Source organism: Neovison vison, chromosome 3 (assembly GCF_020171115.1).
Source record: "Neovison vison isolate M4711 chromosome 3, ASM_NN_V1, whole genome shotgun sequence".
NCBI classification, from domain to species: Eukaryota; Metazoa; Chordata; class Mammalia; order Carnivora; family Mustelidae; genus Neogale; species Neogale vison.
Window position 1 is genome coordinate 77,277,216 of NC_058093.1, and position 27,064 is coordinate 77,304,279.

The 27,064-nt window shown below is 36.7% G+C and overlaps 1 protein-coding gene across 1 annotated transcript in view; it reads right to left on the reverse strand.

Annotated features, from left to right (window-relative positions):
• Positions 1-27,064, reverse strand: part of CERKL (ceramide kinase like) — a 116,304-nt gene that overhangs the window by 46,286 nt on the left and 42,954 nt on the right. The window contains exon 2 of the mRNA XM_044242470.1: positions 26,684-26,923. Coding sequence (XP_044098405.1) covers positions 26,684-26,923 — 240 coding nt within the window. The remainder of the gene's footprint in view (positions 1-26,683; positions 26,924-27,064) is intronic.

The following is a 27,064-nucleotide window of genomic DNA, read 5'->3' on the forward strand; positions in this document are numbered from 1 at the left end:
TTGGAAAACGCAGCGAAAATTTCAGTGTGGACCAGGTATTCAATGATGATAAGCAACTATTGTTCATTTATTTGGTAGGATAATGACACTTGGTTATTTGCAAAATGTCTTTTGTAGAGATGTAAAATACTGGAGTATTTCTGGGAGAAATGTCATGATGTATATAGTTGAAATCAGACTGACAGAATAAAATGTTAAAACATATGGAAAAACATTAAGAACTATACAATATGGATGATGACAATATAGGTGTCCATTATAATGTGTTTATATGTTCTATATTATTTGACATTTCCCCTAACACACACACACACACACACACAAAAACACCTTGCTGTTTTCATTGACTTTCTCACTCTTAATATCCCTCCAAATCCACCAAGTCAATAAATCCAAAGGCTCCATCTTCAAAAACAAATCCAAAGTCTAATCGCTTCCCACCGTCTCACTCCCTCTTTAATTTAAATTACTTTCTTTCACCTGGATTATACCAATTTCCAATTAACTGGTTTCCTGCCTCAATTCTTTCCCCTACTCAGAGCATACTCTCTACTTAACAGCCAGAATATTCACTTTAAAAGTTGTATCATGTCACTCCTTTGCTTAAAACTCCCAAATGGCCTCCATCTTTCTCAAAACAAAAATAAAAAAACACACAAAGCTTGCAAGAGCCTTCACACTCTACTCCCAGCTGCCTCTGTGACCTCATTTCCTACCACTTTACTCCCTGCTAACTGTCTGCACATGACTTTCCTGATCAACCTTTTACACATACTGTTCTGTTTGGACTATTCCCCCCTCACGTATCCATATGGCTCCCTTTCCGATGACTTTCAACTGTCTTCTAAAACTAGACATGGCGCCAGCTGGTTTTAAAAAGAGCCTCTACTCTCTCTGCGGCTTGGACTCAGAGTGCCCTTCTCGCCATCAGGGCACATGTGCTTCATCTCATAAGAGAAAGAAAAATGCAAAGAAGTAGCTGGTCAAAGGAATGGCACCAGTGAGTGATGATGAAGCCAAGACCAAATTCACCAGTTAAGACTGCCAAATGGTGGGGCACCTGGGTGGCTCGGGTCATGATCTCAGGGTCCTGGGATCGAGCCCCAAGTCGGGCTCTCTGCTCAGCGGGGAGCCTGCTTCTCCCTGCCTCTCTACCTACTTGTGATCTCTCTCTCTCTCTCTGTCAAATAAATAAATAAAATCTTAAAAGAAAAAAAAAAAGACTGACAAATAGCTTGGGAAAACTCTCTTCCACAAAATTACCATAACACACAACAGCATTTAAAGACTTTGGAAACCAAGTTAGGAAAGTAAGAAAGAGGACAAAGTTCAACGTTTAAAAAGTTTAATTACTGAAAAATAGTTAAATAAAAAGGAGAGTTTAATTTTTTCCATGAGAAAACAGACATGTACAATCTAGTCCTCTTGATGAAACAAGAACATGTAATGCAGAAATGTAGTACACTTTGAAGATTTACGTAAAATCACTAGGTACAAAGAACTCTGGAAAAATTTTAAAAATGCAACACAAAGCATCAAGCAGTTATGACCTCCCCTTCCCTCAATTATGACAAACTGTTTAATAGGAAAGCTATATTGAGATACATAAACCCCCTCAACTACTTGAAAAAAAAAAAAGGAATCTCAATGATAATCATCATTTATTCATAATTTCACAATAGTATAAGCAACCCCCAAATAGATAATTCAAGATTAAAATATAGGCATAATTCAATATTAATATGCAACTGACTTGGTTCTTGGTCCTTCTGTAACCTCTCAATTCATACTCTAGAGTATAGACCTTTTTAGCACGCCAGTTTGCAATGAACCATCAATGTAAAACAGAATGGCCAACTGTTCCTCTGTTAGTAACAAATGTGCTAATATGTACTAGTTTAAACTTGATCTATCAGTGAGTCAATGAACCATGAAGGGTGGGGGTTAATCAGGGTGTTCTCCAAACAAAGGCTCATGAGAGCAGCGGGGACGCCACTCCCAGACTCACATCTGTGCTGTTTTGAGTGCAGCATGATGGAAATGGCATGGTGTTCATCAAAGTTAAGAGCCCAGAACCTTGTTATAGTATTGGATATACTCACAACAGTTTTATACAAAAAAGCAACCAAACTGTTGCAAAAATAAAACCCAAACACAGGAAATAAAGACCTGAATTAACCACAATTCACAGGAGCTATTAATATTAAACTATGCCTAGTTAATATGTAACAGTGATGGTAAAACCTTTCACACACAAGATATGACAACTTCCTAGCAAAGGGCAGAAACAGAGATATTTTATATTAGGAGATTTATATTAAAATTCATTGCGGTACCTGGGTGGCTCAGTGGGTTAAAGCCTCTGCCTTTGACTCAGGTCATGATCCCAGGGTCCTGGGATCGAGCCCCGAGTCGGGCTCTCTGCTCAGCAGGGAGCCTGCTTCCCTTTCTCTCTCTTCCTGCCTCTCTGTCTACTTGTGATCTCGGTCTGTCAAATAAATAAATAAAATCTTTAAAAAAAATTTATTGATTTCACTTCACTGTCAGCAAAAGTTAATTGATGCACACATCTTTACACACACATGAAAATAATTTCAGTCTTACAGTCTATTTAAATAAATCCAGTAACTTCTCAACTCACATAACTTCTAAACTCACTGATGTGAACATCTCTAACAGCTAAGATAGGCTCAAAGACCATTAGTAGAAAGAATCACCTATTGCCAGAAATAGTCCCCTCAGTACTTCCATATTTTAATGTTGAAGTGGTCAAGTCTACAGATAGAGAAAGAATGAACGGAAAAAAGAGCTAAGACAGGGGAAATGAAATTTCAATTAATTATATATCCCATTTACTTTTATTCAATTATTATTATCCTTACTCTCCCCAATTAAATATCCAGAGAGGTCTAGGGCAAGATGGAGATGTAGGAACATCCTGAACTCATGGCTTCCTTGGACTCATTAAGTCTACAGCAAGTTATAGACTGATTCTCCCTGAAGAAGAACTACAAGCTATCTGAACAGCTTCTACATAGTAAGAAAATGATAGGAAAGATGATGAAACACAAAGAACTCCCATCCCTGACCCGGAACTGTAGGGAAAGGGAGAGGACTCAGAGCAGATCCCTCTGCTCTGGCACATAGGGATAAAAAGCCCTGGCTTTAAGCAGCTAGTATATAAAAGATCCAGCCCTAGAAACCTGCCGAATGTCAAGAAAGCTATGGAAACTCACTCTAGGTTGGAGGGGCTGGTGAGCACCATGGTTTCTAGTCCTCCTTGCCTTGACAGCATGGACAGAGCAGGGCTCTGAGCACACTAGCTGGTGGGCTGCCTCAGCAGGCACTGGGTCCCTAGCCCACACCAGCCCCAGATGCCCTGCAGCACAAACGGAAAAAAAAAAAAAAAAAAAAAAAAAAAAAAAAAGCCGTTGTTTAAAAGAACAACTAGAATATCAAGGAACTGGCCCTAGAACCCTGCTATATTATGGGGGAGCTGCTGGAACTCTCTGGGCCAAAAGAGCAGGTGAGCACTACGGTATATATTCCCTCTTAACCTTGGTAATATGGATGGGAACAGGGTCTGAGTGGCTGAGCCAGCTTAGCACCTAAGTGAGACCTGGGACCCTAGTCCATCCCAGCCGCAGCCATCCCACCAAGGCAGCCCCAGAGTGCCATCCACTGGGACACCCCTGGTCAGCACCCACTATAGCCCCAGCCATCACACAAAGATGACACACATACAAAGCACTGAGAACAGTCCAGGCTCACACCACTTTGGCTTCAGGCAGCTTGCTAGGGTAACCCCTGGCAAAGAGCATTCCAGGACATCCTAGTTGACACCTGCTTCAACTCCAGCTGCCCAGCTAGGATGCCCCCTGCAGAGAGTACCCTAGGAACCTCTAGCTGTGCCCACCTCATCTCCAGCTGCCCTGCCAGGGCACCCCCTGTGCAGAGCACCCCAGGTCACCCTAGCTTGTACCCACTTCAGCTTCAGCTGTCCTGTGAGGGTACCCTTACTGTGGAGAGCCCCAGAACCACCTCAGTCCATGTCCACTTTAGCTACCACTGGCCTGCCAGGGTGCCCCTTGAGCAGAATACATGGGATGCCCCCCACCCTGCCCCATGCTCCACACCTTGGCTCCAGCCACCTCACCAGGGTACCCTGAGCATAGAGACTTTTAGAACACCTTTATACCCACTTCAGCTTCAGCTGTCTGGGAAAAGTACCTTCTGCACATAGAGCCCTGGGACTCCCAGCTTGCACCTACTTCAGCTGTCTTTTTGGGGAACCCCCTATGTGGAGAGACCAGGCCCCACACCATCTCATGCCAGCTGTCCTGCTAGGGTGCCCTCTGTGTAGACCCATACAACCCTCTCCCATGGTATGCATACACCTCTCCCACAATATGCAGATCATCAATTGCAAGAGAGCCCCTGGACACGCACACACACACACACACACACACCACCCCAGCTTCCACACCACTCAGCTTTAGCTGTCCTGCCAGAATAACTACTATACAGAGAGCCTCAGGACCACCCTGGTCTATATCCGCTTCTGTTCTGGCCATCCCACTAGGGTAGCCCAAGCACAAAAGCTCTCGTAACACTTGGCCCACACCAGCTATAGCTACAACCAGCCAGCAGAAGTTGCCAAGCACACACAGCCTACACAGAGGATGACCATACATAAGACCATTCCTTCAAGTTTAGAAGCACTTGTTCTAATTCATAGAAACAGAAAGTCAAGCAGAAGGGAGAGAAAGAGGAATATACTCCAAACAAAAGAACAAGATGAAACCTCGCAGAAAGAACTAAATGAAACAGAGATAAGCAATATGCCTGATAAGGAGTTTAAAGTAATGATTGTAAAGATGCTTACTAGATGACAGAGAAGAGTGGAAGAACTCAATGAGAATTTCAACAAATGAAAAATAATCAGAGTAGAATAACTTAAATAAAAAAAATACACTAGAGGGAATCAACAGTAGATTAGGAGATGCATAAGAATGAATTAGCAATCTGGAAGATAAGGTAATGAAAACCAGCCAAGCTGAACAGTAAAAAGGAAAAAGAATTTTTAAAAATGAGGATAAGTTAGGGGATCTCCTGGACAATATCAAGCAAACGAACACTTGCATTATAGAAACCCCAAAAGGAGGAGAGAAAAGAACTGAAAACTAAATTGAAGAAATATAGCTGAAAACTTCCCTAACCTAATTGTCCAGGTTTTGGAAGCACAGAGAGTTCCAAATCAGATGAACCCAAGGAGGTCCATACCATGTAATAATTAAAATGTCAAAACTAAATTAAAATTAAAAATAAAATTAAAAGCTCAAGAAACAACAAGTGTTGCCAAGAATGTGGAGAAAAAGGAACACTCATGCACTGTTGGTGGGAATGCAAACTGGTACAGACACTACAGAAAAATAGAGAATTTCTTTTTTTAAAGATTTCATGTATTTATTTGTCAAAGAGAGAAAGCAAAAGAGAGCAGTAGTAGGGGGAGCAGCAGGCAGAAGGAGAAGTAGCCTCCCCACTTAGTAAGGAGCCTGATGTGGGACTCAATCCCAGGGAGCATGACCTGAGCCAAACATAGATGTTAACTGACTGAATCACCCAGCAGCCAGAGAGAATTTTTAAGGTAGCATAAGAAAAGCAAAAAGTTATATACCAGGGAAATCTCCTAAGACTTTCAGCTTTGTTTTTACGGAAAAATTTTGAAGTGGCACAATTTATTCAAAGTACTAAAAGGAAAAAACCTACAACCATGAATACTTTACCCAGCAAGATTACTATTCAAAATTGGAGAGATAAACAGTTTCCCAGACCAAAAAAAAAAAAAAAAAAAAAAAATGTTAAGAGAGTTTATCATCACTGAATTGGGGTTAAAAAAAAAAAGGAAAAGATCAAGGAAACCAAGGTCCAATTCTTTGAAAAGATAAACAAAAATGATAAAACTTTTGCCAGATGCATCAAGAAAAAAACTGAGAGAAACTAAGTGAATATATAAAATCAGAAACAAAAGAAAATAACTCATACCACAGAAACACAAAAAATTATGAGACTATTATAAAACGTTATATGCCAACAAACTGAAGCTAGAAGAAATGGATAAATTTCTAGAAACATAATCTTTCCAAACAGAATCAGGAAGAAATAGAAAATCTGAACAGACCAATTACTAGTAATTAAATTAAATTGGTAATCAAAAAAACTACCAATAAATCAAAGTACAGGACCACATGGATCCACAAGTGAATTCTACCAAATATTTAAAGAATTATACCTATTCTCGGGGTAATGATCACTGAGCTTCAGTGGCTCAGTCATTAAGGGTCTGCCTTCAGCTCAGGTCATGATCCCGGGGTCCCGGGATTGAGCCCCACATCGGGCCCCCTGCTCAGCGAAGAGCCTGCTTCTCTCTCTCCCTCTCATACTTCCTGTGTTACCTCTCTATTCAAAAAAAAAAAAAAAAGAAAGAAAGAAAGAGAGAGAGAAAGAGGAGGATGAAAAGCTTCCAAATACTTTCTATGAGGTGAGCGTTATGCAGATACCAAAACCAGGAGGACATCACCAAAAAAAAAAAAAAAGGGAAAACTATAGCCCAATATCCCTTATGAACACAGATGAAAAATACTCAATGAAATATTAGAAATCTGCATTCAACAATACATTAAAAAAGGGACATTCACCATGAGCAAGTCAGATTTTTTCCAGGGATGCAAGGATAGTTTAGTGTTTGTAAATCAATCAACATGATATAACATATTAACAAAATGAAGGATAAAAAAATCAAATGGTTATTTCCATAGATGCAGAAAAAGCATTTGACAAAATCCACCATCTTTTTATGATAAAAAACTGCCAACTCAGTGGGTTTATAGAGAACATACCTCAACATAATAAAGGCTATGAATGAAAAAAACCCCAGCTAATATCATACCTAGTGGTAAAAATAGAGCTTTCCCTCTAAGATCAGATATAAGACAAGGAAGTCTGCTCTTGCCACTTTTATTCAATAAAGTACTCAAATCCTAGCCACAGTAATCGGACAAGAAATAAAAGGCAACCATACTGGTAAGAAATTAAACTGTCACTATTCTTATATGACAAGATACTATACATAGGTAATTCCAAAGGCTTTGAAAAAGTAAAAATGTATTCAGAAAGTTGCAAGATAAAAAAATTAATACCCAGCAATCAACTGCATTTCTCTATACTAATGCTAAAGTAGCAGAAAGAAAAATTCAGACAATTCCACTTAAAATTGCACTAAAAAGAATAAGATACCTAGAAATAAACTTAAGCAAAGAGGTGAAAGATCTGTATTCTGAAAACAATAGAAGTGATGAAACAAACTGAAGACAACACAAACAAATGGAACAATATTCTATGCTCATAAATTTGAAGAATATCATTAAAATGTCCATACTACTCAAGCCATCTACAGATTCAATGCAATGCCAATCAAAATACCAACAGCATTTTTCACAGAACTAAAATACTACAATTTATATGAAACCTAAAATTGCCAAAGCAATCTGGAAAACAAACAAAGCTGGACATATAACAACATCAAATTTCAAGATACACTACAAAGCTGTAGTAATCAAAATAGTATGGTACTGACACAAAATAGAGATCAATAGAACAGGAATAGAGAGTCCAGAAATATACCCATGATTATATGATCAATTAGTTTATGATAAAAATGGCAAGAACATACAATAGAGAAAAGACCACATCTTCAATAAACAGTTCCAGGAAACTGAACAGCCACATACTGAAGAATGAAACTAAACTACTTTTTCACACTATACACAAAAATAAACTCATAATGAATTGAAGATCAGAAACCAGGAAACTCTTAGACAAAAATATAGGACAGTAATTTCTTTGGAATAGGCTATACCAACATTTTTTTAGATAGGTCTCCTCAGGTAAGAAAAAAAAAAAAAAGCAAAAATAAACTATTGGGACTACACCAAAATATAAAACGTTTTCACATTGAAGGAAACTGTGAACAAAATGAAAAGTCAATCTATTGAAGGGAAGAAGATATTTACAAATGCTATTTTGATAAGGGGTTAAAATCCAAAATATATAAAGAACTTATACAGCACAATACAAAAAAAAAAAAAAATCCGGTTAAAAAATGGGCAGAGGACCTGAATAGATATTTTTGCAAAGACAACATACAGATGACCAACAGACACATGAAAAGATGGTCAACATTACTAATCAATAAGTACATGCAAATCAAAAACACAAGAGATAGATATCACTTAACACATATCAGAATGGCCAGAATCAAAAAGAGAAGAATGAGGATGCAGAGAAAAAGGAACCCTATGCACTGTTGATAGGAATGTAAATTGGTGCAGCAACTGTGGGAAAAGTATGGAGATTCCTTAAGAAATTAGAAACATCACCAAAGGCAAGGGAACCAACGGCAAAAATGAACTATTGGGACTTCATCAAGATAAAAAGCTTTTGCACAGCATAGGAAACAGCCAACAAAACCAAAGACAAACAACGAATGGGAGAAGATATTTGCAAATGCAATATTAGATAAAGGCTGTCATCCAAAATCTATAAAGAACTTATCAAACTCAACACCCAAAGAACAAATAATCCAATCAAAGAATGGGCAGAAGACATGAACAAACATTTCTCCAAAGAAGACATCCAAATGACCAACGGACACATGAAAAAGTACTCAATATCATTTGGCATCAGGGAAACACAAATCAAAACCACAGTGAGATACCACCTCACATCAGTCAGAATGGCCAAAATTAACAAGTCAGGAAATGACATGTTGGTTAGGATGCAGAGAAAGGGGAACCCTCCTGTACTGTTGGTGGGAATGCAAGCAGGTGCAGCCACTCTGGAAAAAACAGTATGGAGGTTCCTCAAAAAGTTGAAAATAGAGTTACACTATGAACCAGCAATTGCACTACTGGGTATTTACCCTAAAGATATGAATGTAGTGGGGTGCCTGGATGGCTCAGTGGGTTAAAGCCTCTGCCTTCGGCTCGGATCATGATCCCAGGGTCCTCGGATCGAGCCCCACATCGGATTCTCTGCTTGGCAGGGAGCCTGCTTCCTCCTCTCTCTCTCTGCCTGCCTCTCTGCCTACTTGTGATCTCTGTCAAATAAATAAATAAAATATTTTTTTAAAAAAATAGGTATTAATGTAGTGATCCAAAAGGGCAAGTGCACCCGAATGTTTATGGCAGCGATGTCTACAATAGCCAAACCATGCAAAGAGTCTAGATGTCCATCAACAGATGAATAGATAAAGAAGTGGTACATATATACAATGGAATATTATGCAGTCACTGAAAAACCTGAAATCTTGCCATTTGCAATGATGTGGACAGAACTAGAGGGTATTATGCTAAGCAAAATAAGTCAATCAGAGAAAGACAATTATCATATGATCTCACTGATATGAGGAATTTGAGAAACATGACAGAAAAACATAAGAGAAGGGAGGGAAAAATGAAACAAGACAAAACCAGAGAGGGAGACAAACTGTAAGAGATTCTTAATCTCAGGAAACAAACTGAGGGTTCCTGGGGGGGCGGGGGGTGAAGAGGTACCTGGGTGATGGACACTGGGGAGGGTATGTGCCATGGTGAGCACTGGGAATTGTGTAAGACTGATGATTCACAGACCTGTACCCCTGAAACAAATAATACATTAGATGTTAATTTAAAAATAAATAAATAAAAATAAAAAGTTTAAAAAAAGAAATTAAAAATAGAAATACAATATCCAGTAATTCAACTACCGGGTATTTACCCAAAGAAAACAAAAACACTAATTCAAAAACATAGATGCACCCATATATTTCCTGTACCATTATTTATAACAGCCAAGATATGAAAGCAATCCAAGCATCACTCAGTATGAATAAAGAAGTCGGTGCGCAGGTGCATACACATGAATATTACTCATCCACACAAAAGGAGGAGATCTTGTCATCTGTAACAACGTGAATGGACCCAGAGGGTATTATGCTAAGTGAAATAAAACAGGGAAAGACAAATACCGTATGATTTTACTTACATGTGGAATCTAAAAAAAAACAAATGAATAAACAAAAAACAGAAAACAGACTCATAAATACAGAGAACAAACTGATGGTTTTCTGGAGCAGGTGGGCAAATTGGGTGAAGGAGAGTGGGAGATACTGGCTTGTAATCATGGAGTAAGTGATGGGAATAAAAGTCAATAATATTTAGGGAATACTAACAATATAGGGAATACTAACTAACAATATAGGGAATATAGTCAATAGTATTTTAATAGGGAATACAGGCAATAGTATTTTAATAGCAATGCATGATAGATGCTAGCTACACATGTACCAAAAGTGTATCATACCAACTTGTGGAATCACTATGTTGCACGCCTGAAATTAATGTACTATTGTGTGTCAAATACATTTCAATTTAAAAAAAAATCCAAACTGAAAAATACATGTTACTGGCTTTAAAAGTTTTTTTTTCTTTTTTCCTGCTCTGTTTAGAAGTCAACCGTAGAATTAGTTAAAATAAATAGCATTTAAATATGATTAACTTTATAAAAATCCAATTTGATAAAATAACTGTATATTCATTCTTCATAAACTATTAATTATAAAAATGTTAGGGGAACATTACATGAACCCATTTTTTAATTCAGTGATTTTATCAGTTAGTTTTTTCAGTGTATCATCTCTGGATTACATATAAGTTAGTCAATGTGCCTTTGAGAGAGTTTTAATTATCTGCAGGACTTTAAAAAAATCATTAGTATTCCAAGAACATATGTTTCTGTAAAAAGATTCTTGAAAAAGTTCATGTACTAAAATATGTGTTGTTCAAGAAAAACCTGCGCTGAACAGTAAAGTGGTAAAAACAGATTTTATTCAGAACTGTTCCAACCGAGGAGAGAGACCTCCATATATTCAGCATGAAAAACTGGAAACTCATAACCAAGGAGCAGGGTGGGGTCAGTGGACACAAAGTTACTAAGAGGAAACATCGGAAGTGAAGGGGATTCTGACTTCAGCCCACTTAACAGAATTCTTGCGGAAGACACACTGGGGGATCAGATATCAGATGGAGAACAAGGAATCTGACCAGATATTAAGGGTCATCAGGTGTGGGCTGAGGGGGGGTCCAATTAAACACACTTAGCAAGGTTCTTGCTAAAAATGTATTTTTACAACAAGAGTGCAGATGCACCTAGCGAAATTTCAGGAGCCTGAAATTTACATAAAATTAACCTTGTATTATACATGATAATAATGTGTGTTTCCAAAAGCCTAACAATTCTGTATAAGAAAACGGAGGGGGAAACAAAATCTAAGGGATACTCTCCATCAAAATGATACTGATTTAGGACTTTCTTTCTGGGAGATTATGGCACCCGACTGAAGCAAATATTGCTACACAAGCTCTAGTCCAAGATGTCAGCTCTTCCTAAGTTTATCTATAAATGTAATGTGCTCTCCTTAAAATACCAAATTTTATTTAGATTTTATTTTCCAAATCTAGACAAGCTCATACTAACGCAGTTATCTGAAAATTAACCTGCAAAAATAGGGAGAAACACTGGGGAAGGTGGGGTAGGGAGGTCTATGAGAAGAACTAGTCCTATCAAATAATGAAAAATAAGGCAAAATCTCTTTCAAATAAGTACTGGCACATGAATAGACAGACCCAGTGGGATAGGAAAAAAAAAAAAAAACATAAACCCACATACATACAGAAATTTGGTATATGATAAAAGTGGTATCTCAAAACTCTGGAACAAAGACTTTTTAGTACATGGTGTTAGGACAACTGTGGGGTTATTTGGGAGAAAAAGTAAGGTCCATACCTAACACTACATATAAAATAAACCCCAAATAAATTAGAGATCTAAAATTAAACTCACAAGTACTAGAAGAAAACATGAATGATGTTTTCTATAACCTGGTATAAAGAAAGGCTATTTACGAGGACTCAAATACAAGAAGTCATTAAGAAAAACAGTGACAAATTTGACAACATAAAAATTTTAAAACAAAAACTTTGATTCAAAAGTCACGATAAGAAAAGTTAAGGAAAGGAGTGCTTGGGTGGCTCAGTAGGTTAAACAGCTGCCTTTGGCTCAGAGCATGATCCCAGGGTCCTGGGATGGAGCTCCACACTGGGCTCCTTGCTCAGCAGGGAGCCTGGCTCTCCCTCTCCCACTGCCCCTGCTTTGTTCCCTCTTTCACTCTCTCTCTCTCTGTCAAAAAAAATAAAATCTTCTAAGAAGTTAAGGAACAAATTATGTATTAGGAGAAAAATATTTGCAATATGTATCACAGAAAATATATATATAATTTATATATATTATATGTAAACAACTTTTAAAAATTAAAAATTAAGGAGCAAAAACACCAAAAGTATTATAGAAAATCAGGCATATGATATGAAGACAATTCACAAGATATTTAAAATGGCCCTTAGACATATGAAAAGATGTTCAACTTTATTCCTAACTTTCAAAAATGCAAATTCAAACTATATTAACACATTATTTCTCACCAATACCACTGGAAATTTTCTAATGCATGAAAGCACAACATGTTGGTAAGGAAAGCCACTTCCATACACTGCTGATAAACATGAAAAACAAGTTCCCTAAGATAGGGAACTTGCCAATATCTAGTAAAACACACATGTGTCTACCCTTTAACCCAGAAGTCTACTTCTATAAAGTTAATTTCAAGATATAATATGTACAAAATTACTTCTTGCAGATTTTGTGACTGTAGATATTAACAACAATCAAAATGCCCAAACATGAACAAGTAATGAATAAAGTATGGTACAGACCACACAATAGAGTTTTATATAGTTATAAAAACAAAAAGCCCCAACAAAGCAAGAAAAAAAAAAAGAGCTATGAAGTGATTTTCAGTATATGTAGTTAGGTGAAAAAGGCAAAATACAGAAGACTTTATATTTTATGTTACTTTTTATTTAAGAAAGGAATTTTAAAAATCCATAGTTCTGGTAATTTTGCGAAAAGAACTGTAAGATAAACCAGAAACTAACAGAATTGATATCTATAAGAGGGATGAGGTGAAAAGGATATTGAAGGAGTTTTTTCTTTTGGAAACATGTTTATGTTCTACACATCCAAAAAATATAATTAAATCAATGAAGATGGAGGGGGGGAAAAAAGCAAACTAAAACTGAATAGAGTCAAATGAATAACAACTACTAGGAAGAGAAAAAAAAATCCTTTTTTTTTTTTTTTTTTGGTGTAAGGAGCCAAAAGAGACAAAAACAAAAACAAAAAAAACTGCCAACAAATGTTGAACTCATTTTGGTAGAATTATTTTTCATAATGGTATGGTTGCAGCTATTCTGAAAATCTTTTGTGACTACCGTATGATTGGGCACGTGGAACAATGTATTGCAGCTAGGAGTCAGCTCTTCCTATGGAAGGAAGGAGATAGAAATTGGGAAAGGAGACAAAAAAGGAAGAAGACAGCAGGATCATATTAGAATTACGGTCATCTATATAAAGTCCTGTTTCTAGTCAGTATTTCCTAGCTCTACTGCTACAGAACCCTGGAAGTTATGATATCCTAATAACAATGTGCATACCCCTCAGCCAGATTTCCGTTCCGCAATACTATTCCCCCAACAAAAGGCACCACAACTTCTTACAGAAATAGCTGATCCCAGGACTGGGGCAGTCAGGACCCGATAGAATCCTGGAATATCCTGTTGTGCCAAAAGATGAAGAAATCTTCCCAAATTAATGGAAACAGATTGAAAGAATACAGGAGCCCTCTTTAAAGAATTCCTTAAAAAGTCTTCTTTTCTGTGCCTCGGAGGAAATCCATTTGCATAAAAGAGAACTGCTTATCTCTCTGGCTAAACCTAGCTCCTGCATTTATTTCAAGGCACTTGTATCTACCAATGCAGGAAATCAGGGTCCTCTCTCTCTTGATTCAGCTGATTTCATGACAGAAACATCTTCATTTTTTTTCTCCTGAGTCTGACATCTAAAATTGCCAGATCAATTTCAGTCATTACTGTTTCTGGCTATCCTAGTCAACAACAGGAAAATCTTAGCAGTTGCCTAACATTAATATGACTTATGGTTTTAACTAAAAGTCAAATATTGAATGACATTTTAGAACCAAGCAGCACTTAAACATAAGGGGCACAGATTACATATGTATTAACTGTAAATAACTACGTCATTGACATCTATCACTTCTTGAGTTTTTATATATTTGATCCCTAATTAGATATGCAGCCAGGGAAGGGCTTATAAGGATAACAGGATCCCACCAATATACCAAAAATAGTAGCTAATATAGTTCACCAGGCTAAAATTACATTTACTTTGAAGCAACATGACTGACTACGGAATACGCCTTCTAACTTTTACAGCATCGTGATACTCTTGTGGCTAAGAACATGGGCTGGGGAGCCAAACTGCCCATGTCTGTATCCAAATTTAACAATTTTACAGTTATGTGACCTTGTGCAAACTTTCCACCTTTCTGTCTTGTTTTCTCCATCTCAAAAATGGTAATGATAACAGTCCCTGTCTCAAGGACATTGTGGATATTAACATTGTTGGCATATGTGAAATACGATGATGCTAATAATGATGAATTCTATTAGTATTTTAGTATATATGCTATAGGGAACTAACAGTCCCTCTTACCCTCCCCTCTAAGAAGATGATGCTTAAACTTACTTTTGAAGGACTAAAAGATTTGGGAATCTAAATTCTAGAAAAGCTCAACAAAAACTTGGCAAGCTATGTGATAAGAACAGTTATCCTTTATTGAGTGCCCACTGTTTGGCACACACTGTACATTTAAGTATTGCACTAACCTAGCTAGGTTGGCATTAGATTTTACAGCTAGGAATTCAAAAGCTCATTGAAGTTATGAAGTAAAATACACAGCTAAGTTAGTGGCTAGGAACCAAACCTTGACTACCCAAATAAAAATCCCAATGACTCATTCATAAACCCAGCAATGATAGACTCTCCATTCACTGAAGTTAAAAGAGGACAAAAAGAAGAGCCAGCCATGCTGCCATCTTAGATCATCCCCTCCACCCAGCAGTTCTATCAGGACTACATTGTCACCCTACTCCTGACAGACTGAAGAGTATCCATGGTAAGCAGTTTAAGTTTCAAAACTTGTGGAGTTTGAACTCGAAGTCTTTATGCAGAGCAGAATGGAAATATTTTTGATATCATGGACACTTTTGAATGAAGAACAGCACTTCCTGGAAGAAAATCCCTAGTAAAAGCTGGGCATGTATCCTGTCAGATTGTTTTCAACCTTCCAGTCTTGCTGCTCCAAACTTGGGGAAGGGGAAACCCACTCCCCTTAGACAGCACAGGGGCCTCTCCTTTGCCAAGATCAAGTTTCAGTATCACCTGGCTTTCCCAGAGGAGCAATTTCATCAGATTCTCATCTTCCAGAAGTTACTCAACCTACATGGCCCATGATGTCATCCCTCCCGGTACTACCACAGTTTTGTTTTTGTTTTGTTTTGTTTTGTTTTTAAGATTTTATTTATTTATTTGACAGAGAGAGAGATCACAAGCAGGCAGAGAGGCAGGCTCCCTGCCGAGCAAAAAGCCGGATGCAGGGCTCGATCCCAGAACCCTGAGACCATGCCCCAAGCCAAAAGTAGAGGCATTAACTCACTGAACCACCCAGGTGCCCCCTATCACAGACTTTTAAAATACACATTCTTGACAATAATATATTTAGTTTCAAATACATGGCACAGTCTGTTACACTTTGCCTTTTAAGAAACCAAGACTACTCTTTTAAATCAATATATTAAGATTTAAAATCTTTCTTTGGGGAGGCAGTAGGAGTATAGTGAAAAACTGGTGGATTTCTGACTTGGAACAACATGGGTTTGAATGTTATTCCACCCCTTTAAAACTGTGTGACCCAGTGCAAGTCAATTAATCCCTCAGAGTTGTTTCCTTAGCTATCTGCAGGGATTTAAAAAGTCTTGACCATGATCAGTGTGTTGCAGATCAAGATTAAATGAGTTGCCTTATGTTAAAAGCATCTGGGACAATGCCGAACACATACCAGAGAAGCAATATATTCAGCTCACTTCACCAACATTTACTGAGTTAGGCAAACATTTGTAACATAACAAACATTTATGGAGTACTTACAATCTGGGAATCCCAATTCCACATGCTTAAAAAATCTGTGCTCAGAAGAGCTTACAGTCTAATAAGGTATCACCTACATATGCCAAGAATTAGAATGGAAGCAACAACTCCTTCTATCAGAGGTATGAGAAGTGCTACCAAACCGGAAAAAGACAAGTGCCTGATTTTGCTATGTGGCTCAGCTTTGCAGAGGCTTTGCTGGTACACCACTTGAGTGCAAATGGGACTTCACTGGGCAAACAGAAGATGAGAGAAACAGATAAGTAATCTTTGCCACTTACGTAGCAGCAAGCGGGAAAGCACTGTGGTACAAGAGAACTTGGCCTGACACTAAATGTCCCAGAGAGCCCAGGAAGCCAAGCACACCAATAGGCTTCACGTGTTTGTGCCCACCTCTCCTCTTTTTATTAGAGAACCAACTACGGGTGTCTAACTAGTAGAAACAGAAGAGCACACTTTTTCAAATTTCACACATTTCCATTTAAGGTAATTTTTCAAAGAAAAAAAAACAGAAAATAGGTGTTTCTCTTTAAGGACGATAAGGGCAAAAAAAATGGTTGATTTGAAAATACCATCACCATGTTTCAGCGTGTAGCCATTGCAAATATCCACCCACCTGCCTCAAACAGCAACAAACATTCATACAAGATTACAATTCCTGGAGTTACACATAATATCGATATAAATAACACACAATTCCATTAGCATTAATGGTAGTCTAATGAATGCCAGGGGGCTTAATAATAATTTGTCATTTAATATGAAATATTATGTACTTCCTACTTACGCATACTGTGAGGATGCTGCTTTATTACTTCTTTACCTCATTTCTTTCCAGTGAAAAAGTTGTTAAGTGACAATTCATTACACTCTCATCTAAGTACTGATGCAACTTTTAATCTCTCATGTTAGGCTTACAGCATTTGTGATTCATTTATCAAACTCTAAACATAAAGCCTAGAAATTAGACACAAACCATTATTTTTATATACGTTTTAAAATTCCTTTAATAAAAAAAAAAAAGAACTGCTATCTTTTTCATAGGTGCATGCCAGATCCCTTTCAAGACATCTGAGAAACCACAATAATGGTGACAATCATGAGGAGGAATTCTTTTTTAGGACTAAGAAGTGCATTATAATGTCACTGCTCACCCTAACTGTTGGGGGCAAGCATTAGAACTCCAATCTAGATGCCTGATTCATAATGCTTGGGGGTGGGGCAGGGAATACTATACAGTGAGAATCTTCAAACAAGACGATATAGCTCATTCCTTTTAAGAAAAGGATTTAGGGTGCCTGGGTGGCTCAGCTGGTTAGGGCGACTACCTTCAGCTCAGATAATGATCCTGAGGTCCCAGGATCAAGTCCTGCATTGGGCTCCCTGCTCAGCGGGGAGTCTGCTTCTCCCTCTGATCCTCCCCTCTTCCCATGTTCTCTCCCTCTCTCAAAGAAATAAATAAAATCTTAAAAATTCTAAAAAAAGAAATAAAAGGATTTAAAGTCTTTTCTTTTTTCCAGGACAGAGTCTAAATTGTACAGTAAATAAAATACACTTAAGAACTGTAGACTCTACCACAGACCTGAAAGGTGATAACACATCACTTAAGGGTTCATGTTAGAGAATCAGTCAGATCTGGATTTGTTCCCAGCTCTTCCACCACGTATTAGCTGTTTAACCTCAGAATAGCAAAATTTTAAACTATTTTAAGCCTTAGTTTTCTCATGTATAAACCAAGAGATAATGAGTATATTAAAAATTTAATTATACTATTTGCTGTCATACATTCTTTTAATTCCTCAAACCTCAAACAAAACTCCTAATATTCCCCTTTTAACATGAGAACATATTTGTAGTTCTTGACACTATGAGGATTTAATGAGATAATTAATAAAAATTACTTATAAAAGTGGCACATAACAAATGCTTAATAAATGCCAGATACTACCATTAAGATTTAAAATTTTAAAATAATGACTTCTTTATAATCTAGTGAAGGAAGAAATGTTAACTAATTTACTTAACAGCATGAAAACTTTCTGTAACATATTACTGGAAATATTTAAAGAAATTCTTTTAGCCTTTGAATATAATCACATGGTAAATGTGACAAAGCATACCTAAATGTTTTCTCCAGAGAAGGAATTTAATTATATACAAAAGGCATAGACAAAAGGACTTTAATCTAGCATAAGAATTTGAACTATATCAGAAACAACCTGAGAATATACCTCTTAACTACTATTCTCAAGATACTCTGTCAATGATTGCAGCAGGGATATAATTTTCTCCTATAAAATACCAATTAGTTGTTTTAAAATATAATTATAGTCAATTACATGCAAAAACATATTCCTCCCTTAGGATGAAAATGCTACAGAGGCCAATAAGCAGCTCTTGGGAAGATGGTCCTGTGTCACTCATGCCAAGTACAAACAACATTATGAGCTCCCTTAGAACTAATTCTAACTTGCCTTCAGCTGAAGGAGTAATGGTTATGAATTAGAGCTTATGCTAGTAGGAAAGAAACTTCAGGGGGCAAGAGAAACTCTTGGCATGCCTGTCAGTCTTTATCAGGCTCTTGTGAAACAATCCCAAGGTAAAAGTCATGGAAAAGAAGTGATAATCTTATATGACTCAGGAATAGGTATTGGCTAACCTTTAAGAATCTTTAACAAAGCAAGAATAAGACTATACCTATAATTAATCCCTGGAAAGATACCTTTGTAAGTGTGGAGTACAGAGTTTTACATATGTTCATTAAACCAAACTGCTGTTCAGATCTTTGACATCTGTGGTCTTTGGCCCTGACAACACATTAAAACCTCAAGGACCATAAGAACACTGAAGCTTGAATTACTGAGACAAATTTAATCGAACCTCTGAATTCTCAGAATCAGGAATAGCAAAGTCCTAAGAAGAAGGAACTTTTTTAAAAAATGAGATCATAAATACATGCCATAGCAAAAATGCTATTCTTTTCTATGACAGCCTTGCAATTGAATAGAATTGAATAAAAACATGCATTCTTTCATGTTTTTAATTTTTTCTTGTTTTAGAGGTAGGGAGGGGCACAGGAAGAGAATCTTAAGCAGGCTCCATACGAGGTATGGATCCAACATGGGGGCCTATCTCACAATCCTGAAAAATCACAACCTGAGTCAAAAATCAAGAGTCAGACACTTGGGGCACCTTGGTGGCTCAGTTGGTTAAGTGTCTGCCTTCAGCTCAGGTCATCAACCTGGAGTCCTGGGATCAAGCCCCACGTTGGGCTCTCTGCTCCGGGGGGACCCTGATTCTCCCTCTCCCCCTATTGCTTCCCCTGCCCGTGCTCACTCTCTGTCAAAAAAATAAAATCTTAAAAATATAGACTCAGATGTTTAACAGACTGAGCCACCCAGGTACCCCTAATATTTTAAAATAATTTTTAATGTACCTTTTCATATTCTCTGCTTGTTCTAGCAAATGAATTCTTGGGGGGGGTAGGTGTCTCCTGTTCAAGTTTGTAATGTCTGGGGACTCTTGTTCACAGTGATTTTTTTTTTTTTTACACTACTAATTGCTGGAATGAAACAATAACTCAAAATGTCAAACTGGTTCAAGATAAATAGTACTTTTTCCTGTACGTTATCAAGCAAATTTTGCATGAGTCCAATGTTTCCATACATTTACATTTTCAGTTAGAAATTTGATGGAATTGGAGATTGGTTCAAAAAGATTTTCTTTTTAATATGTTAATATCCTTTGAAGAGCTAAGTAGTACTACTAATAATTACTAATTTAATAGAAACTAGTTTAATTTCAGTATTTTTCTCTGAAGGTCCAGCTAGAAAGCAACAAAAAGTTCAAGAAAGAAAAAAAATTCTAAAACTTTGAAGTAAATTTTTTAAACTCAATCTCAGTCTTCGATTTGATAAAATATATTTTCCCTATCTGCAAATTGAGTTGTAAGCAATATATAAATTTATAAAAATAAAAAAATACATTAAAGTGTATATTTAATAAGTAACTTGTACTGAAAAGAATAAAATTACATGGGCAGTCTCTGAGAGTTCCAAGTCTATGGTTGCCATAGTGAGTGTACATTCTGGTAGCTCAAAGACATCAGGTCTTTGTGTGCCCAGTAGTCAGCAAAAAAGACATGCACGACAGGTTCGAAATACTATGAGGTCATCGTCCCCAGGGATAACTGAATCAGAGACTTCCCAATGCTTTACTTCAAACAAAGACTTATTCAGTCCCATCTGAATTATATAAAACACCTAAATTAGGAGCTACACTTGCCCAAGAGTGAGTGACAGGTGCAGTGGACTCCCACCCAGGAGGCAGGTCCTGGGGATTGGGGTGGTGACCCTCCAGAGCTCAGTTTGAAACCACTACAGGAAGCCGACATCATATGACTTTTGTTGGACAGAGTACTTCCAGTGGGACTGGACTTTGATATTTACATGCAAATAATCTGATACATATTTAATCGTTTTCTACATAATATTAATATATAGATAGTAAAACCATATTCAAGAGTGAAAGACATAATTTTGATGTTCTACTCAACTGGTCATAAAACAATCTTAAATTATTTTTTAGTGCTTCAAAAGAGAAATTATCCATATTTCAGACATAATGTCTTTGCAGAAAATAACTTGTCTCTAAGAAGACAAGTATTGCCAATTCAAATAGTACACCATGAATTGTCTGAAGCTATCATACATTTGATATATAACTGCTTATTTTTAAATAATCATTATAATGTTGATCTTTAGTTTATTATTCCTTATAAGTACATCATTTGGCAGTACATCCAAGTAAAATTTGCTATTATTCTGTTCTCCTGTTAAGAAAAATTGTGCCTGATTAATGATAACATAATGGATATAGCTTGGATTTTAAAAAATATTTCACCATAATTTTCTTACAGAAGAGAACATAAATATTAAACAAAATCAATGTTTTAGGAAGCTCTAGCTTTTGCTATCAAAGAGAGCATCCTCTGAAGACCAACATTATTATCCCACAGGGAACAGATTTGACATTTGGGGGAAATTAGGGAAAATCATTCTTTTTAGGAATAAAAAACAAGCATTAAGTAATTTTTCCATTTTCTCTATTTTTCATAGCTGAAAACTGAGGGAGGCTGTTGAAATAGAGAGCAGGTTGTCACATTACAAAAGCAAGATGTACTCAATTAAATATGGCTTATTTATATTTGCCTACTTCATGAAATTAGCACTTAGAAATGAAATGGAAAAATGTAGTATCAGAAGTAACAGTCAACCCAGATATGTGCTAAAAATGCCTCTGTTAACTGTGTCTGGGTAACTATTAAATTTTACAAATAAATTAACAAAACCCAAATACAACAACAAAATTCAATGGTCCTATTTTAGAATAGGTTCGTTTTTGTTTTTTAGACCATGACTTGTTTTGTTGTTGTTCTGGCTTTTGTCTTCTCTGCTCGCCCACCTCCCCACACCCCCCCTTTTTTTTAAGAGAGAGAGAGCATGCATGAGCCAGTGGGGGTGGGGGGAGGAGGGGTGGCAGAGGGAGCAAGAGAATCTTAAGCAGTCTCCACACCTAGCTTGAAGCCCAACTAGAGGCTCATCTCAAGACCCCGAGATCATGACCTAAGTCAAACTCAAGAGTCAGATGCTTAACCAACTGAGCTACCCAGGCACCCTTTCTCTATTTTAATATATGAGTATCACCGAAGATTCTGTATTTAGCCCTCTGCTTTTTTTTTTTTTAACTCCTTATCACTTTCTTACAAGCTTTCATCATGCCCATCACATCAACTCTACTTTACCTCCTCACGTTTTCCTCTCAAAACACCAGCATACTCACCATCTCCAAGAGGATACTGTAATATATTTCAAATGTGTCTTGAAAAGAACATCTTTACTTCAAATCAAGCAGACTTTTGAATTCATCATTGTCTCTTTAGGACATTACCTTCTCCAAGTTACTTGGGCATGAGACTTCAGAATTTTTTTTTCATCTCTGTCCTCATGTCTTCAACCTTCCGCTAAGTCCTCCACTGGAGATCAACCAGTTCATTCCTGTAATCTCGTTCAGGTCTGAGTGGCCCTGAACATCACCTGAGGGGTACTTTGTTTTATTCTCTTCTGTAGGGTATCTGTCAGAAAGCCTCTGAATATGGGGGCACGTGGGTGGCTCAGTCAGTTAAGTGGCTGACTCTTGATTTTGGCTCAGGCCATGATCTCAAGAGCATGGGATCCTGCCCAGCATTAGACTCTGTGCTGGGCATGGAGCATATTTAGGATTCTCTTAATTAACTTAATTAACTTAAGATTTCCTCTGTCCCTTTTCTCTCTCCCCCCACTCCCCCCCCCACAAAAGAAAGGGGGGAAAAAGCTTATGAATATGCTTTAAAATATATGTTATGGTTTCTAAAGAAGAGGTTTGCTCTGGGTCCAGAGAAGCTTGCAATTCACCATTTCTAGGAAACTCAAATATGCAGAGACTTGGTCACACCCTAATTGAATAAAAATTAACATGTCCGGTGTACCCACATGCTGTATTTAAAGGTTGTGCATGTTTATCTTTGTATCACAGGTATAAAAAATACTATTAAATTACTTTCACCACAGTAACTATATATGAGGCTTATCAGCAACTATATACCAGCCTTATTCAACGGCATTTTTTAAAGATTTTTAATTTCTGAATCAATGATCAATGTTTATGCTCCCTATTGGTCTGTTTATATTTCCTTTGGGGCCCTTAACACATTTATAATACATATTTTCTTCTCTGTCTCCCAGAGCAAGAGTGCTCCACACAGGCATACACCTCATTCATTTCTGTATTCTCAGAAATTAACACAGGGCCTGATACAAAACGTGTGTTGGATGAATAAACCTAATATTGTCTGTTAGCCAGTAAAGTTATGGTGACTTTTCTATTACTAAAAATTTAAAAAGATACTGTGTTCAACTGTATTTAGAAAAAAAACACCTGAATAGTAAAAGGACTTATTTTCAAACAAAAATTTAAAGCATTTTAAGACTCCCTTCTTATAAATGCAAATATAAATACAAACTTTAATCTGGCCACTTTTTATCTATGTCTTAAAACTTCAAGTATTTGGGAGTTGGTTTTTTCCTCTTTCTAGTGTTGACCAGTTCTTTCCTCAAAAATTCATCAAATCTTATTCATTGCTCCAGTTCAAAATATAAGTATGCATATTTGAAAATAATTCTTAGTATCCAAATATACAATAATTCTAATTGTAAGATGAATTAGACTAAAGGAAAAACCAGCTGAGGCTTTTAATGTTTTCTTCACATTTATCTTCACAGAATTAAAAAAGGGGGGACTGGGGAAGATGTAGAAGACTGGCAGGAAGAAAACTCCAGTTCCTGATTAAAGACATTCATTCAAAATGAACCCATTCAAAAATATATATTTTTAAAATATGGTTTTGCCACAGAACCAGTTAAAAGCAAGGTTTAGGGACTTAAAATAGTGATGTCTAACAATCAAACATAAGTCATCTATATTTTTATGGTGTACATTTGTATGTATTGCCCTCATCTACCCTTGCCCTAAAATTCATTCAAGTCTGGTACAAACACAAATTCCTTGGGTAGGGATTTTAAAAAAATGGAAATCAGCAATCACCATCAGCCAGTCCTGATATAGTACAGTATAGCATAGAACAGGGATAGTGAAATATGAGACAGGAGGAAAATCCACAGATAGACCCAACTCTGCAAATCAGAGCTGGAAGATAATCACCCTATTTCCCTCAAGAAAGACACATGCACTTCTGGACTGAGGCTTGAACCAATCATGCTGACCTCTCAGTTGACAGGCACTTTAATGAACATGTGCATTACATAGATTTGCAAGTAAAAAATAATAATAACAAGAAAAATTTTCTAAAACTGCAACCTTAAAAGGGAATGTTGGTATAATATAAAGTTTGGTAGAGATTTGGAGCTGTAAACATTCATTTGTTTACATATTGTTATAATTCATATATCATGAAATCAACACAGGACTGTCTCAGAGGGGCATGGAGATGAGGAGGAATTGGCTACTACTATAAGACTTCTAAGGTTACTTGGGGGCAAAGTTATTCATCCAGACCATCATGGTTCCTTCATTCTATTAGATGGTTTCAACCCTGTTTTAGTTGTTCACATTGGTTGATTTGAACTGTCAGTCTATTTGTCTGAATCAGCAAAATCACTGTTCTGCAGGAAACTTGCCAGAGAATATGACCTCATATATTTTATAATCTCCAGCTCATATCAAACTGGGTTTTGTTCTATTTTTTTTTTTAGTTTTTTCTTCCAACTCTTATCAAAGTTACACAAAGTAACACTCCCTGAAGATTACATCCTAAAAGATACATAAATTTATTCATCTCTGTAATTTTTCTAGATTTGATCCTAGACCAAACCAAAACATCATTCATTAAGCTGGAAAAATATCTGGGCAGTGTTTTTTGTTTTGTGTACATGTGGTCTGTTTTCTTTAGATAAGCCCCAATATGCCCATAAAATTGCTTTTACTAAATTGAGCTTTGTTATGATGTCCTCTGCTTACTTATTATTGATTTTATGGGTGAGATAGATGCAAGCAAGTTGCCTCTGCAGTCACTCTGCCAGCCCTTCATAAGCCCCATGGGAGAAAATTTTCTCAAGCCCTCAGTGAAAGGAAGAGCTTGGCCTCTCCCAATCCAATGGCCTTCTTATTTTATAGAACACAAGTAACATGAGTACCTGCCCAAAGTAATTTAATTCAACTGAACTTACTAATTTTTTTTATTTTACTTCAACTTTTTAGAATCTCTTCTCACATAAATTTAAAATAAAACACTGTAAAAGACCACTGTTAAAGTGGAATGCTTTTAGTTAAATATATATATATTTATGTTTAATTAAATATATATATATATATATATATATATTCACCATGTTTCCAGAGACATGAACTCTACTATGTCCACTGTCATTTTCCTGTCTTTTTTTTTTTAACATTTTATTTATTTGACAGAGAGAGATCACAAGTAGGCAGAGAGGCAGGCAGAGAGAAAGGGCGAAGCAGGCTCCCTGCTGAGCAGAGATTCCCGATGCGGGACTCGATCCCAGGACCCTGAGATCATGACGTGAGCCGAAAGCAGCAGCTTAACCTACTGAGCCACCTAGGCGATTTTCCGGCCTTCTTGAAAGGATCAGCTCTCCTTGAAAGTCACAGGGGCACTAACAAGGAAGCATGGGCACCTTAGTAACAGGGTCTCCTAGTTTTAATATGTCACTTCAGCTCCTTGTTTATGGGCATAACCTTGTCAGTTGGTTGCCTTTGGTCAACGTGGGTCCTTGGTCTTCTTGATCAATGATGCCTGGCCTGCAACTTTCTAACATCACCATGTGGCTACTCTACCTCTGGCACCTCTCTCTGCTCTGTGTCACCTTAAACCAAACTGCACCATCAACTACATCAGCTGCCTCTACTCTGTCTGATCCAACTGGCAAAGAGAAAGAAATAGGCTGAAAAGGAAAAAAGATTTTCAAGTGTAGGAGAAAAAAAAAATCAATCTTGAAACTCAATTTGATTATATTTTACTAGATATGTTCTAGAAATCTAAATTGCATATATCTACTCGTGCATTTTATTTAGCATATAAAATACAAATGCCATTTAGAAATTTCAGAAACACTAAATTCATTATGAGATAATATTTTAGTACATATATTCTTTGTCCTCTGGAGCTTAACTTTTAGAAAAATCAACCCTTATAAAGACAAACTGTTATCCTCAAGTCATCTTATTAATATATGCACTTGCCATCAGTACATACATGGAAGGAAAATAATTCTAATAGAAGTTCAAGAGACAGGAATAGAAAAATACAGTTTCAAAAACAATTCAACTGAACTAAATTACTTAAGAACTATTATTTCAGATTATTAAAGCCTCTTCATGGAAGTGATCATTCAAGAGAGTTACTGCCCAACTCATTCTCTAAGACTAGCATTACCCAGACACCAAAACCCAGATAAAAGATACAAGGAAAAAAAAAAAAAAAGAAAGAAACAAAACTACACACCAATATCACTTATGAATATTGATATAAAAACCCCCAACAAAATACCAGCAAATCAAGTTCAGTGACATATTAAAAGGATTATATACTATGACCAAGTGGGATTTATTTCTGGAATGCAAGGATGGCACAAAATCAATGTAATATACCACATCAACAGAATGAAGGGGAAAAAACAAAACAAAACATGATCATTAAAATTGATATAGAAAAAGTAGATAACAAAATTCAATTTTCGTGATAAAAAACTCAGTTAACTAGGAAAAAAACAAACTATCTTCACATAATCAAGGACTGCTGCGCTCAAAAATACAGTATCAGGTTCAGATTAATAACCTACAGCAAGTAAACTAGACTTGTTAAAAATTCCTCATGAGGAGTACTTACCTGCCAAAATTTTCTTGAATTGTTTAAACCATACATCACAGTGGTCTTCACTTAAATTAATAAGATCAAGTGTAGAATCTTTTAGTTTATTTTGTTCCTTTTTCAAGCAAATGAAGAGAGTGATACCTAGTAAAGTACCATTTCCCTGCTGCTTAGCAGAATAACGTCTTTTCAGTTTGACAGAGAATATGTCCTTGACTTCGATGAATTCTTCTTTACATTGATCATATTTGGAGTCACCTGGAAAAAAAAAATTCCAATCAAAACCATTGTGCCCGTATCTTCTATGTATGAATAACAAGAAGCGAAAATCCACAAAAATCTTTATCATGTCTAATTTTACTGATCATGTTTTATGTCAATCTCTATGTGAGCTGGGGA